Raw genomic sequence first — 16,050 nt, 5'->3', positions numbered from 1 at the left:
AAAGTTTCTCCTTCGCTGTATGAAAATACACCATACAGCCAAAGTCCCGACACTGAACTCGGTCCATCTATTCATTATATACACACACGCGCACACACACAACTTCTACAGCATCCTTTCCAACATGTCAACAGTCGCCAGACTACTCAAATACTGCAAATAAATCAAAACTAAAAACAAAAAACAAAACAAAAAAAACAAAAAACAAAACACCATAAATAGGACAATTTTAACATAAATAAGGCCAAACATGGGTGTAACATCTTTATGCATGCAGTCAATAAACGTTCTGTAAACAACGCATTAAGACTAAACGAGGTCTTGTAAGGCTAAATATTATCAACTGATCTAAAACGCTAGCTAGCTAGCTAGACGGAGGGACAGATAGACAGAGAGACAGACAGCTAGATAGGTGTAGGTCCTACTGAGTCGCGGAGCGGGAGCGGGTGCTTATGGAGGCCGAGGCAGGTCAGTGTTAGCGTAGCCGTCTACTCACTACACAGCAGGTAGGGGGAAAACTTGTGCAATAAAGGCAGTGAAATACAAATATCGGTACAAATATTCACTGTACATTTCGGCAACTTTTGAGCATCCCCCTGCCCCCCCCCCAAAAGAAAACACATACAGTAAAGCATTAGTCTTGCCTCTGTTCCAGTATTCATAGTCCATCTCTAATATAAAGTGTCGTTTTTTTTTTAAGCCCCTCCTCATTCTTGGTATTTCCTGCTGTTTAACATGCTCCCTTTATGTAATACAAACATCTATAATTAAAACTAAATTTAAAGCATTCGTCAGATTAAAAAAAAAAGAAAAAAGAATCGCCTCCAACTTCTGTAAACAGGTGTGCTTGGACTCCTTTTACCCATTTGGGACACATCAGCAGAAGTATAGGATGGGTTTTACTACATGACCGACTGAAGTGAAACGTGGCCCGATCTGCAAAAAGAAACCGCCGCCGTCTATCCAGACTGGTTTCCCTCGCCTGAATGTCCCCACGGCGTTGTCTGCTTGATCTCTTACAGCTCCGCCACAGCCGAAGCACCGAGGGTTTTGGGCATTCTCTACGGTTTTGACTCGACGGGCGGCTCGACCGACCAGGAAACTAAAAACCTGAGATATTCCTGAATAGCCCTGTATCGAACAAATTAAAGATCAAACCAGACTGAGAAAGCGATCGCTGCATAATCCACTTGTTGCAACTATGCAAGAACATAAGTGACGGTCACTGAAAGGTCACTAACAATATGAATACGTAGGCCAGCTCCACACATCGGCGTCAAAAACGTGCAGCTTTCTCTTATTTTAACTTCATGTCTGAAAGTCGCTTTCAAACAAATGATGTCAAACACAACCGAAGACGCGACATAGTCCCGGTGTGTGCAGTACACATTTCTACTGGGCTGTGATAATGTGACAGACAAGAGTTTACTTTTGCTCTCCCTAGTTAATTAGCGAGCGCCGGACATCACGAGGTAAATGTGCGGACGCCAGGTGATGGGAAAAAATGAATCACGGCTACACCGCACGGGGTTTCTGATGAGGTCAGCGTAACGTTGTTAGGCCTTTCAGTACCGTGTAATTTGGTCATTTCGTCAGGTTCCTAAAACTCGTCTCAGGAAGACAAGAGAAAGGATGTTGGACTGACTCATGGACCCTGTCGCAATCACGTCACCTGAATCCAGTGACGGTTTGAAAACTGCCCAGCACATAAACATTACAAGCTGTCCCCATTCATCATGCTGCATACTGAATCATAGTGTATATAAATAAATTAAAAACAAAAACAAAAACAAAACAAAACCCCCAAGAGGGAAAAAAAAATACAACATACTTCACTCAAGTCCGAGTACATCCTTAAACGCTGATGAACATTTAGTGTCACATTATTGCCACTTGCCGTAAATGGTAAACTCTACCATAGTTTTGTTCCTTCTTTACTCATCTGTGGTTCGTATTTGTCGGATATCAACGCAGTTCGACCTGGACAACGTCATAGCACGCTGGCGTTCTCAGCATCACGCCTCGAGAGAGAATGCTACTCACTGGACAACTGAGAGTACAACGAAACCGCCATCTGCTCTGCAGGTCCAATTTCTGGACAGGGTGCAGGTCTCCTTCTCGCATGTGTCCCCCAAACACGTTTTGAAAAATGTAGAGAGCAACATTCAGGACCTCTGTGACGGTGCTCCGAGTCAGAAACACCACGAGTTCCCGAGTTAACGCTGCATTCTAAGAAAGGCATCTTCATTCAGTCTCACCACACACGCACACACACACACCAGAAGGGTGGATAATCACAGTTATCATCAGCATACATGTTGACCTTCAGTGAACGCTGTTGACCTTTAACCTTTCTAACAGTAAGGTCGGCCTAAGCCTCGCTCGTGGAAATAGACGGTGACTGACAGCTTTCACGACACAAACGTGTCTCGTGTCTGGCGAGACCCTGACAGAAACAGAGACAAGGTTTACTTAATGCGCAATTACTTTTGGAGATTAGAAGCACATGACCTCTGGGACAACTTAGAGACGTCAAATGCATCCGTTCAGAATGGATCGCGCACTGCTTTCTTTCACACAGAGGAAAAGACACATGGTTGATTCTGTGTGCTTGCTTCAGATGAGAAAGTGGCACAAGCCCCACCACAAGCACTGTTAAAGCTTATATTATGCATTATTACTTAACCGTGTGTGTGTTTACTTGTGTGCGCGTTGAGATGGGGTTGCAGTCTGGGGCTGCAGGAAGTGTCATTTTTAATCAGACTGCAGTCCAGGGGATTGCTTTAAGTTTGATGTCAAGTATAAAAGCTTATATAAGTTAGCTATCGGTTAACATGAGATAATCATGGTGAGAAATTCTACTTGTAATCAAAGTAAGCCTGAATACTTCGACATGCACCTCAACATGCTTTTGTGACGCTGCAATGCCTTTGTTGGCTTTAAAGGACAATATACTTTTATCAGCTGGTCTGTTAACGTCCTAGAGCAGATACAGAGGTATGATCAGGGCTATAAATACAGACAGATTTAGTGTATCAGTATATCTGACACAAACTGACAACATACAGCAACAGTTAAAACTAACAAAGAATAAAGAAAAAGTGCTTCCAATGTGACGCTTGCCTTCTGGATCAAATGTTCCAGGTTGTTACTCTTTCTTGCTGGAACCCAACTTTTTGAAAAGCTTCCTTCCTTTAGAGAAGAAGCTTTTCTTCTTCTTGCCTTGTGGCGAGCTGTCCGTCCGTACAGGGCTACCTACGGGAGCGTGGGGCAGAGAGCTGCAGGCGTTCCTTGGGACTGGGTCTTGCGCTGGGTCAGAGACGGGGTCCGTGACCAGGACCGGTTTGGGCTCCGGGTCCCCCTGGTGCTTCTGGTCAGGGCGAGGATGTTCTGTCTGGGGGCTGGGAGTCTCTTCGAGTGTCAAGGGCCCTGGGTCTGACCGCTCAACACAGCTTATCTTCAGAAAGAAAACAACTGTGTCAGAATTTGACAGGGTGGTCTGCAATCTCCCTATTATTCTTGTATCTAGAGGTGTTCTCCCGGCCTAATTTACAAAAGCAACACAGACGGGGTTAAACTGAAGTTGAGCCCAATCTTTAAATGTACCTGAATGACTAGCTTAAACTAATTATGCTATGTGTAATCACAGAGGGTCATACAAGGACAGTAGGGTATGAAAGACATAGAGCTCAGCTTTTTATCTGCTGATCTGATAAACTAAGGGCATAAGCTAGACAGGATCCAGTACATGGGAGTGGTCTATTTCTGTAATGAAGCAGAGAGGAAGGAGCAGAGTAACGGGGAGCAGCAGACAAGGGACACTAGCGTTGATCAGTGTGCTGAAGTGGCCCCAGCATAATCACTTACAATCATGTTTCAAAGTGTACAGTTCGTTTCTGCTTCTGCAAACGGCCATGCAGGAAATCAGAAGGACAGCAGAAAAGCAGCAGGACAAAAATACAGTCAGCATGCAGACACTGAACATGCATATATAACTGATGAAAATATAAACCAAAAAAACACTGAGTAAAACTTTGACTTGATATAGCGGCGCACGCTTATCCATGGAGTCTAAAGAGTGACCTCTACATAGGGTTCATTCCTCAGCTACCTGTGGTTCCCTCTTGGGTTCCTGTGCAGATGGGGCAGGGGGAGGCCTTGATGGAGCCTCCTCTGGTAGCACCTGAAGGAAGTTAGACGGCACCAGGCCTTTGTGTCCATTCAGGTCTCCCTTGGAGGAATAGCCAAAAAAAATAAAAAATCAGATGGAGAACTTTTTCAACTGCTATAGCATATTTATGTTTAAATATTATATATAGGAGGAGGCTTATTGGAAGTGCTTACGTAGAAGAAACCATCATCATCCATGTCACCAAACACTTTTATGACGTCCCCTGCACTAAAGGTCAGCTCAGCCTGAATGTGATAAGGAGGAAAGTGTTAAATAAATAACCAGTACATAAATGCTGGGACAAGGTGCTTCAGAATTGCTCAAATCTGACCTCTATGTCTGTGTTGGGGGAGCTTTCTCGTGGGTCATAATCAAAGATGGCCACCATCCTGCGAGCTCCGGGGACTGGGTTCCCTCCAGATGGAGCGGCGGCGGCGGCGGCAGCGGCTGCCTGGCTGGGATCTGTCAAACAGAGAGACGTGTACAGTCTTGCCAAATGGAGGCGCGAGACGTGTTGGTGGTTCCAGTCAGCATGCAGCTCATACTCACTCAGCACTGTGCTACGCTGAGATAACGTCACACAGCGGCAAAATGCATGAAGGACAGATAAAGAGGACTGACATAAGGGCACTTTCAGACGTAGTGTAGCTCATCTCAGAAAGAAATAAAAAGAGGCTTCGGCTTAAGCTGTTGTGTCTTTTTCGCATATCTGTCAGGACAACCATTAGGGGAGTATGTTGCTACAGACAACCAGGTATCCAAGATGTACTGACACTCTGGTGATGTTACGATCATTATCCATTCATCACCTGAACTGCTTATCCCGCTCTCAGGGTCGCTGGAGCCTATTCCAGCAGTCATTGGGCGGCAGGTGGGGAGACACCCTGGACAGGCCACCAGGCCATCACAGGGCACGCACGGACACACACACACACACACAGATTCATACCTAGGGACAATTTAGTATGGCCGATCCACCTGACCTACATGTCTTTGGACTGTGGGAGGAAACCGGAGCCCCCGGAGGAAACCCACGCAGACACGGGGAGAACATGCAAACTCCACACAGAGGACGACCCGGGACGACCCACCAAGGTTGGACTACCCCAGGGTTCGAACCCGGGACCTTCTTGCCGTGAGGCGACCGCGCTAACCACTGCGCCACCGTGCCGCCATTACAATCATTAAATGTATCTGAATGTTTTGCGACGTATCAAGAATGGCTAAAATATCAGATTTAGTTGTGATGAAATAAAAGTTCATTGTTCGCCTCTTTGATAACCTTCAAATGTGGAAAAATGGAGTTGTTAGCGCACGACACCAGTGCACCAGAATATCAGTGGAGAGAGGGCTGCTATTACAGCACTATAGCAAACCTCCACACTTACCGACCTTCTGTGGATTCAGGACAAAACACATTTTTATTAGATGACGTTACTTGGAAATGATCAAGGAGTTAATGGGAGGGACCATTTGTGATTTATAGTTGGGGGTTCTTGGGTGATTTTTTCAGGCTAGAGGAATCTAATTCTGCTTGGGTGTTTTTCTGATTGGATGCAGTTTGTTGAAAATTGCTTTGCATTATTTGACTTTAAAAAAAAAAATTGGATGGATCAAAATTCCTCCTTATACCCCCCAAAAATAAAAATCAAACAGTCCCTAGCACAGGCAGGAGAGGCAAGTCCTGAGATGATCTCCATCCTGAATACAATCCTCGACGGTCTGGACTCAGGCCTAATCTACAGTTGTTATAACGGAACAAGGAGAGAGAAGGCGACCGGAGGGCTTGTTAAACGGGCAGATGCATGCTGGTCTCCAGTAGACAAACTCATCTGATCATGCTGGCAAAATGCAAAAAGGCAGCAGGAGGAAAGGGCTCGGCAACAAACCTTGACTGGAGGAGTCTATGCTCTCCTCCCAGAGCGCTGCCGACTCCACTGGAAGAGATGGGGTGGGAGAAAAGAGCAAGGAGGTTAAAGTGCCTCATCAAGCCTCTCCTAGGCTGTGAAACACCATCATTGAATGTGCAGAGAACAACATCAGACCTCATGACCCAACCAACACGCTGCCTCAAGTTCACACAGCAGTCAGCAGAGTGGAGACAACAGAGGAGCATCATGGAGGAGCTCAGAGGGGAGTTCTCTACTGGCAGTGAACGATGTCACTGTCAGTTCGGTTGTTATGGATGTGTCTAAAGAATGTAAAGCTTACTTTAAGGATTTATGCATATTATTCACTATTTCTGCCAAAAATATTCGCAGGGGCCAATTTTTTTTTTTTTTAGATTTTTGCTTAATATCCGAATACACCGTACCACTGCTAAGTCACAATCAATACACAACAACTATAAAGACTGAGTCAGAATTCATGAATATGTCATTTAGCTGCTAAGAAGCTGTGACTCAGGTGTAATGGTGAGTTATAAACAGGCATTCCTCTAGCGTTACCAGGGTGAATTATGAAGTTATGCTGGACAACGTGTGAAGATTAAGATTTATTTATTGTATTTTCTCCCTTTTCCTCCCCAATTGCACTTGGCCAATTACCCCGCTCTTCCGAGCCGTCCCGGTCGCTGCCCCATCCCCTCTGCTGATCCGGGGAGGGCTGCAGACCGCCACATGTCTCCTCTGATACATGTGGGGTCGCCAGCTGCTTCTTTTCACCTGGCGGTGAGGAGTTTCACCAGGGGGACGTAGCACGTGGGAAGATCATGCTACTCCCCCCAGTCCCCCCCCCCCGAACAGGTGCCCCTGACCGACTAGAGGAGGCGCTAGTGCAGTGACCAGGACACATACCCACATCCAGTTTCCCACCCGCAGACACGGCCAATTGTGTCTGTAGGGACGCCCGACCAAGCCGGAGGTAACACGGGGGTTTGAACCGGCGATCTCCATGTTAGGTAGGCAACGGAATAGTCCGCCACGCCACCGGGACGCCCAGATTTAAAGTGAACTATTAATGGCATAAGGAAGTGATGCCAATTGTCAGATTTGAGCCTGATGTCAGATGTCCTGTTCACTTTGTGTGGCTTGCTAACCTTCAGTCAAATCCCCTCTGGCTGTCGAGTACGAGGCAGCAACTGAAAGAGCAACAGCTGAAGTAAAAAAAAGAGGGAGAAAAAAGAAACCAGAGAGAAAGAGAGTAAAAGGAGGGAGGAGGGGGGGGGGCAGCCGCAGTCTGCAGCGAGACACACCTTTCTTGGATCGTCTCGGTTTCGGCGGTGGAACAGGGCGGCGCGGAAGCTGTGCATGTGTGCGAGTGCCTTTGTGGAAGTTTTAAAATGGAGAAAACAAAAATGAAACACAAAAAAAAGAAGAAACACAGAGATGCGGTGTTGAGAGAAGCAGACAGGACAAGGAGACAGAATGAGAGGCCAGTGAAGAGCAATTCAAAAATGGCAGCCGATGAGCAGCCAATGCAGCAGCGAGACCAAGTGGAGGTGAAAAGGTTAAACTATTTGCAGATACCATTCTGGGATAGAAAACAGGAAACAGAAGCAAAATGCCAGCTTGGTTGGCTGGGTAGCCCATTCTATGGCTTCCTTCCACTAACCCCAGTCAAACACTGCCTTTTAAAACTGCCTTTTCAGACACTTCAGCTACATTTGCATGATGATGTAGTTAATGAGTACAAAGGGCTGAACAATCGATGGGTGTGGTTTCCAAAATAGCAACACAATAATGTGCAAGAGAAACCATGCAGGCGTACAAAGTATCTCCTCTTAGGTCACAAGGAGAATATATTTCTACTCCCTTCATTTCAAAAGCAGCTTTTTGAGAGTTTCTTCTAACAATTTCAAGAGAAAAAAAAACAACAAGATGAGTGTCCGGAGTAACCTGCTGTCAGAGATGGACAACTTAGAGATTACAAGCGGATGGAGGAGGAGGAGGAGTATTGATGGTGAAAATCTACAGTGGCTTCTACAGTACAACACTTGTGCTGCTATTTTCACTTGTTACTTAAAGGTGGACAATGGGGACTTAATGATTAGAAGGAAAAACAAAATCCAATATAAAGGACGCTCAGCCAATGAAAATTAGAAGGTTTTAATTTTCCTGCTTGGTAACATTTGTTTTTGCAGTCAGCCTGATTGCATTTGAAACAAATGATCATGTTGGTGCCTACCTAGCTTCTCCATGGAGGCCTCTGTGGACAAGAAGCCCTGCTTCAGCAGCTGCTGCCTGGTCTCCTCATCCTCCACCTGGATCTCAGACACCATGTTGCACGGGACGTAGCCCATGTGACCACCGCATTCCCCTCGGTAGAATCCATCTGCATCTTTATCACCGTATACCTGGCTCAGCGGCAATGACAGAAAAGGGAAACAATGGAAGACTGTGTTAACTATGTGTAACAATAGAGGGAAGAGTATAATGTAACACAGAGCCTTTGCATGGAAAATATAATGTAGGACTATCAAAATGATTGCACTGGGTCTTTAAGATGCATTGTGGCATACTTTGATGATCTGTCCTTCGATAAAGGGCAGCTCCTCCTCAGCAGCGTCAGGGTTGGGTGACATGGTGGCAGGATCATAAGGGAACAGGGCCACGAAGATGCGGATGTCATTGTCTCCAATAATCTTTGGTGAATCAACACCACCTGCACAGACACATGCTGTTAAAATGCATGCATGTATGCACGCACGCACACACACACACACACACACACACGCACACAAGTGGCAGCTTGACAAAACGGCAAAGCCTGCTCCCACCTCCAACCTCCCAACCCCCCTCTCCAATCAAGGGCTGCTATAAACAGTATTTACCCAGCCCAAGCACGTCCTTAAAAGAGGTAATCAAGCTAAGCACTGATCCTAAGCTGTATGAGCCGCTTGAGGAACGTGCAGTCATGTTCATGATCTGCAGCAACCAGGCAAGAGAGGAAATAACAAAAAAGGCAAGCCATGCTTGACCCAGACTCTCGAGAGAATAGTTCAACCCCGGGGACATGCCAACAGAAAAACAAAACAAAAGGAAACATAATGCATAATGTAGATATTTGCGTCTTAATTTATATTTCGGGAAAAGAGAGGGGAAGAAACTACATAGCTTTTAATACCTATTATGACATAAATTGTAGAAAATAACTTTTACGCTCATTGTGAGGCGCTGTGTGCAACACAAGATGTGACGACAGCCCTGCGAACCAAGGACACTATGACAACTCAAGATGGGAGCCAATAAGTGTGAAGTGCTCTAGTGCCACTTAAGCTGCACTGGAGAGACCGGAGAGTTCTCCTATCTAATTACGGAGGATCAGCCCATCTGTGGCAAGAGTCAGAGTGAGAGAAATTTCACACTTTCACATCCTCACCGATTCTCGAGCACATAAAGCACAACTTCTTGCTGCCCCCTTCCTCTATTTATATGCACGTGTACATGTGTGAATATGTGTGTGTAAACTGTGCACGCACACACATACCCCATTCACAGAGCAGCTTGACTTATACAATTTTTCAAGCTGTTTCATCATATCGATAATAAATAGGCTGAGATGGAGACAAAAAGAGAAGAAGGAGGCGAGGGAGAGAGAAATGGAGAGTCACACTTCCGCACAGCAGTGTTTGCTGGCTAATCTAGGTTACTATTTTAATGGCTGTCACTTCCTTCTGTCTCATGTCATGACAAGCCACTTTGGGTTAAGCCGGTTCTCAGCTTAGAGGGCTCTCACCCACTTCTGCAGCGTAGCTGCGGCACCTCCTCCCTCCTCCCCACCTCCTCTCACCCCCCACAGCCTACACAGGGTGCTAATCTGACTAGCGGCCTTATGAGAGTGGGGGAGGCTTGCAAAGAGAAGGTACAGGTGTGTCAGCATGATCTCATACACCTCCTGCACACTTACCGGCGTGGAAAGAGAGAGAGAAGCAGAGGATGGTGCAGGTAGGAGGAATGAGAGAAGAAAAAGCCTCTAACCTTTCAGCTGCCGGGCTTGTGAGCTCGCTAGTTTAGAGGAGACCCCTGACTGGCTTCCCCACGGTGCACCGGCCTCGACTGGTGTGACTCTGTTGGCCTCCTGCTCAACACACAATATACAGAAAAACAATCAGAGGAGCAACTCGTGCAAAAACAAAGCCGTTATGAATGGTGAATGCTCAACACAGCCCTTCATTTTCCCATACATACAAACTATGCTTCATGTAACAATAACCTACTGGAAATGATATCTGATGCAGTACAATGTCGCCTAAAACCTCACGGAACACAACACACCTCAGCGTTTCCACCATTCTATAATGTCTAAACCTCGACATCATGTTCCACTTTATGTATCATGATGGCGTTGGCAGACAAAGACAAAAAAAAATCAAAGCATTTCCATAGAAAGCCAATGCAGGACTAGGCGGTACTGGTAAGTGGGGATCTATGTGGGGTTTCATAGACACAGCAGAGTTTCGGTGTACCTGGAGGTGGTGCAGTCAGACAGCAGGACAGACAGATTAAGCTAGGAGGGATGGCTGACACGAACGCTGCACCGGAGTCGAAAGAGGAGAGGTCACACTGAATCTAAGTGACGTCACAAATGAGGGGGGAAATGGCTTAAACCTTTTGCATTCGGGCTCTAGCCACACCTTGCTGGCCATCTGACATGCCCATTACACAATAGTTGATGGCACCTGTGCGTGTTAGACTGTGGCACGTCTTAACAAGACTGTCTCCTTAAAAAAATGCTTTCTCTCTTTCTCCCACCATCCTCTGCTCTGTCAGTGACGTGTCAGCTAATAGGGCAGACTCTATTGAGCTAAGTTAGGTAATCCCTAGGGAAGGATCCTCTACTAAAGTGCACAAAAGGTTACAGCTCATCTGCTATAAATGGGAGGGGGGTGGAGTGGGGTGGGTGGGAGAACACACCCGTTGCTGCTGGCCTGCAACGACGATGGCATGTGGATCAGCCTTAGGCCCCCGGCGCAGGGGGGCTCTACTCTGGTCCATCTGTGCTCCCTCCAGCCACCACTCAGAGCTCACCTGCTCCACCACCACCTCCCCAGGTCCATACTCCACAGGATCCTCGTTGTCATCTGTACCGTACTCCACGTCGATCTCAACCCCGGGACTGGTGGGTGACCTCGGTGTGCGTACCGTTTTGCTAACTAGGTAGGCTCCTGGCGGCGTGAAGCTGTGGCCAGAGTTGGCAGCCGTAGTGACAGCCATTTGACTCCTGAGCATGGCCTCCCTCCTAAGGCGGTCTCCTAGCCCTCCAATCAGTGCCACATCTCTCTCTCTGCTAGAAGGGGTCATTTGGGGTTGAGAACAGGCCAACAGCCGCCTGCTGTTGGGACCCTCATATAAGTTGGATTTGTCCTTCTCGGGGTAGCTGATGGTTTGGACTGTGTCTGCGTAGTGGACTCTGTGCTGGGTCTTAGGCCTGACCTGCAAGCACCCGTGCCTAGGTAAAGGCTCTTTTATAGGAGCTCTGGGATCCCCGCTGAGGTGGTGATGTTGAGGATGAGTGTGTGGATGGAAGTGGTGCCGAGGGCTGTGATGGAGGTGTTCTGAGCCTCGCGGGTGACCATCTCTAGCATGTGAGTGGCTAGCAGTGCCCCGGGGCTGTCTGCGCCGGGGCAAAGGCTCTTCTTGGCTGTTGTCCTCCTCCTCTGTCAACTCGGGGATGCTAAACAACTGCTTACTGTTGTAGGCCTGAGGAGGCAACTTAAGAATCTTCTCAAGGACGTCCTCATCGCTGTCCGGAGTCGCCACCTTGCATAACTACAGGGGCCCAAGGTTCAAGGCAAGCAAGAGTGGGTTGGCGGAGGAACGGGATATCACAATGTTCAGTGAAAGTAGGGGAAGAGAAGACAAAGCAGTGGACAATCCAGTGAAAGAAAAGGCAGAGGAAAGAAAAAAAAAAAGAATCACAACAGCATATATAAGAAAAAGGAAAAAAACAAGACCACTGAACAAGAACTTAACAGTTTTGCAAGGTGAACTTAAAAAATGAAAAGTATGTGCTCATGAAACAGCAATATTCTGACATCTGAAATAAAGTGTGTATGCCAAAGAACTGTACAATGCAACCACGACTTTTTTACCCTGTTGGCTGTAATCGAGTAGCCCCTGAGCTGAGCGTCTGCCAGGTGGTCAGAGTAGAGCTCTTCCTCTTCCTCCTCCAGAATGTCCGACAGGTCTGAGCGGCTGTTTTCTGCGTGGTAGTCACCGAGAGGTTCCACCGGCCCTTTGCCATAATTCTGCAGCACAGGACACAGCATACACTTAGCTAAACTGCAGGTTTTGACAGAACATAGTTGGCGATACAATTCCTAGAACAGAGTAACATTTTTCAACATTTTTTAGACGTGGCCAAAATTTGTGTAAAGCAATGGAAATATCATACTGAACCACTGGAGAGCGTTTTCAGTATACCCACCAGGCAAACAAAAGTAAATAATTGTCTGATTACTTGAAAATGACACAAAAAGCCTTGTACGTCCAACGTAACTATACTAGGAGCCAGATAAACCATCGCCCTCTCTCAAAACAACATAAATGGAGTGATTCTCGAGGTGGTTGTGGGTAAGAGTGAAGACCTACCACTGGTCGCATTAGTCTAGGGAGATGGTCTCTGTAGCTCTAACTCTGGCCAACATTTTGCCATGTTGTTAGTTTTCTTTTTTTTTTTAGACACCCCCCCCCCCCACCCACACTTTCTCCCCAGTTGTATCCAGCCAATTACCCCACTCTTCTGAGCCATCCCCGGTCGCTGGTCCACCCCCTCTCTGCTGATCCGGGGAGGGCTGCAGACTACCACACGCCTCCTCCCATACATGTGGAGTCGCCAGCCGCTTCTTTTCACCTGACAGTGAGGAGTTTCGCCAGGGGGATGTAGCGCGTGGGAGGATCACGCTACTCCCCCCAGTTCTGCCTCCCTCCTGAACAGGTGCCCCCCCGACCAACCAGAGGAGGCACTAGTGCAGCGACCAGGACACATACCCACATCCAGCTTCCCACCTGCAGACACGGCCAATTGTGTCTGTAGGGATGCTTGGCCAAGCCGGAGGTAACATGGGGATTCAAACTGGCGCCCCCGTGTTGGTAGGCAATGGAATAGACCGCCACGCCACCCGAATGCCCCCATGTTGCTAGTTTTCTGATGTAGGATTTGAAGTAAAAGGGCATACAATAAGCATTAGGGTTTACTACTGATAAAGATCAATTCATAGTTCAGTAAAGGCTGTGGTGGGATGGAGAAAGTACACATTTCCTTAAGTCCACAGGGAACAAAAGGACTCAGTCTCCATTGAGTTCTCAAGTACAAACTGTAAAATGTTTTCAAAACCTGCCATCAAAACCACAGACGCTTTCCAACTCAAGAGAGATGAGCTACATCAAGATATCCTTTATTAATCCCCATGGGGAGATTCATCTGCTGCCTTTAACCCATCCTAGCTGTGTAGCTAGGAGCAGTGGGCTGCCGCCGCGCAGCGCCCGGGGACCAACTCCAGCTCGTCTTGCCACGCCTTGCTCAGGGGCACAGGCAGGAGTATTAACCCTAACATGCATGTCTTTTTGATGGTGGGAGGAAACCGGAGCACCCGGAGGAAACCCATACAGTCACGGGAAGACCACACAAAGTCCACACAGAAAGGACCTGGGACGGCCTGGGGTTCGAACCCAAGACCTTCTTGCTGTGAGGCAACAGTGCTAACCACTGGGCCACCATGCTGCCCATAATAATATCTATTTTATAGCTTTTAACTTTCAAGGATAGTAGCTTGGACAAATTAATATTTCTACACACAAATTAATACAAAATATTATTTACAACGGAGCCTACCCAACTTCCCTGATTCACTGAAATGAAGTGAAGCATAAACTTTTACAATGTTCACAACTACACAAGGTGGCAAGTTCAGTGGGCCGTTATGTATCTAGATACAGCCCTTGAGAAAGGCACAGCCTTTGCACCACATCCTCGCTTGAGTCAAAGCTCTCAGGCTGACTCAAACGGAATCGGATGACGTTCCAATCTTCGCCTTTTTAGTGGTCACGCAGCAAAGAGTATTACAAACTGTCATTTACTTTGAATCTGGGAGGGCCACCAGCATCAAGGGCAACACAATACTTTTTTTTGTTGTTGTTGGGTACAACTTCTTTCAGATATTCTGTCCCATTTAGTGTCATTGGGGTCACGGTTTACCATACATGCACATGGCTCAGAAATAAATTCTGACCCACTGATCAGTCTCACCTACACCACACTACACTTTTCACCACAGCTTACATGTAGCCCATACCATCTCCCCCAATAGTTTCCACACACTTTTTGCTAATTTTCCACTATCACATAACGATCTAAATCTATGCATCCAATGACACTCACACACACGCACACACACACAAAATCCAGTTAGTCAAGTAAATTCTTTGAGACAGTACAAGCCTGTTTCATGCCATAAGCAACCATCAGCATGATTGCTTATGAGCATCAGCATGAATTATAAATCATAAACTATAAATTATAAATCAATTATCAATTATTATTAGTATAATTATTATTATTATACATTATATTATACATTATATTATTATACATTATTATTAATATTATAAATTACAAATGATAAATCAATTATAAATTATCAATGCATTATAAGCATCATCGTGCTGATGGTTGCTTATGGCATGAAACAGGCTTGTGCTGTCTCAAAGAATTTACTTGACAAACTGGATTATTTGGTTCCTTATTTGTTGAGCACTTTCCCTACCGTTGTGTTTCTTTTAACAAAGTTTATATATATATATATATAGAGCGTTTTGTTCCGAAACCGTCAATGGTGTTGCGAGTGCTCAACTATGAGGAGCGGAATATATATATATATATATATATATATATATATATATATATATATATATATATATATAGTTATAGTTATATAGTTAGTTATATTTATATATACATATTTATATATATAGTTATATATACATACACACACACACACACACACACACATATATATATAGTTAATAGTTATATATATATATATATAGTTATATACACTACCGTTCAAAAGTTTGGGATCACCCAAACAATTTTGTGTTTTCCATGAAAAGTCACACTTATTCACCACCATATGTTGTGAAATGAATAGAAAATAGAGTCAAGACATTGACAAGGTTAGAAATAATGATTTGTATTTGAAATAAGATTTTTTTTACATCAAACTTTGCTTTCGTCAAAGAATCCTCCATTTGCAGCAATTACAGCATTGCAGACCTTTGGCATTCTAGCTGTTAATTTGTTGAGGTAATCTGGAGAAATTGCACCCCACGCTTCCAGAAGCAGCTCCCACAAGTTGGATTGGTTGGATGGGCACTTCTTTGAGCAGATTGAGTTTCTGGAGCATCACATTTGTGGGGTCAATTAAACGCTCAAAATGGCCAGAAAAAGAGAACTTTCATCTGAAACTCGACAGTCTATTCTTGTTCTTAGAAATGAAGATTGAAGATTTCCTACACCGGTGTGTACTACTCCCTTCAGAGGACAGCACAAACAGGCTCTAACCAGAGTAGAAAAAGAAGTGGGAGGCCGCGTTGCACAACTGAGCAAGAAGATAAGTACATTAGAGTCTCTAGTTTGAGAAACAGACGCCTCACAGGTCCCCAACTGGCATCTTCATTAAATAGTACCTGTTAGAGCCTGTTTGTGCTGTCCTCTGAAGGGAGTAGTACACACCGGTGTAGGAAATCTTCAATTTCTTAGCAATTTCTCGCATGGAATAGCCTTCATTTCTAAGAACAAGAATAGACTGTCGAGTTTCAGATGACAGTTCTCTTTTTCTGGCCATTTTGAGCGTTTAATTGACCCCACAAATGTGATGCTCCAGAAACTCAATCTGCTCAAAGAAGTGCCCATCCAACCAATCCAACTTGTGGGAGCTG

General features: G+C 45.7%; 1 protein-coding gene across 1 annotated transcript in view; it reads right to left on the bottom strand.

The window, feature by feature from the left end:
- Window positions 1–3,053: 3,053 nt before the first annotated feature.
- The window catches only part of LOC130116431 (peripheral-type benzodiazepine receptor-associated protein 1-like), a 118,098-nt gene continuing 105,101 nt past the window's right edge, over window positions 3,054–16,050 (bottom strand). Inside the window, exons 24-34 of the mRNA XM_056284341.1 lie at window positions 12,204–12,359; window positions 11,056–11,880; window positions 10,090–10,189; window positions 8,631–8,788; window positions 8,297–8,465; window positions 7,365–7,433; window positions 6,061–6,108; window positions 4,503–4,633; window positions 4,345–4,416; window positions 4,112–4,231; window positions 3,054–3,457 (exon numbers count right to left, since the gene is read on the bottom strand). Of these exons, the coding sequence (XP_056140316.1) occupies window positions 3,149–3,457; window positions 4,112–4,231; window positions 4,345–4,416; window positions 4,503–4,633; window positions 6,061–6,108; window positions 7,365–7,433; window positions 8,297–8,465; window positions 8,631–8,788; window positions 10,090–10,189; window positions 11,056–11,880; window positions 12,204–12,359 (2,157 nt within the window). The 3' untranslated portion in view covers window positions 3,054–3,148. The remainder of the gene's footprint in view (window positions 3,458–4,111; window positions 4,232–4,344; window positions 4,417–4,502; window positions 4,634–6,060; window positions 6,109–7,364; window positions 7,434–8,296; window positions 8,466–8,630; window positions 8,789–10,089; window positions 10,190–11,055; window positions 11,881–12,203; window positions 12,360–16,050) is intronic.

The sequence above is a fragment of the Lampris incognitus genome, chromosome 8 (genome assembly GCF_029633865.1).
Source record: "Lampris incognitus isolate fLamInc1 chromosome 8, fLamInc1.hap2, whole genome shotgun sequence".
NCBI lineage: Eukaryota > Metazoa > Chordata > Actinopteri > Lampriformes > Lampridae > Lampris > Lampris incognitus.
This window is presented reverse-complemented; position numbering and strand designations above follow the sequence as displayed.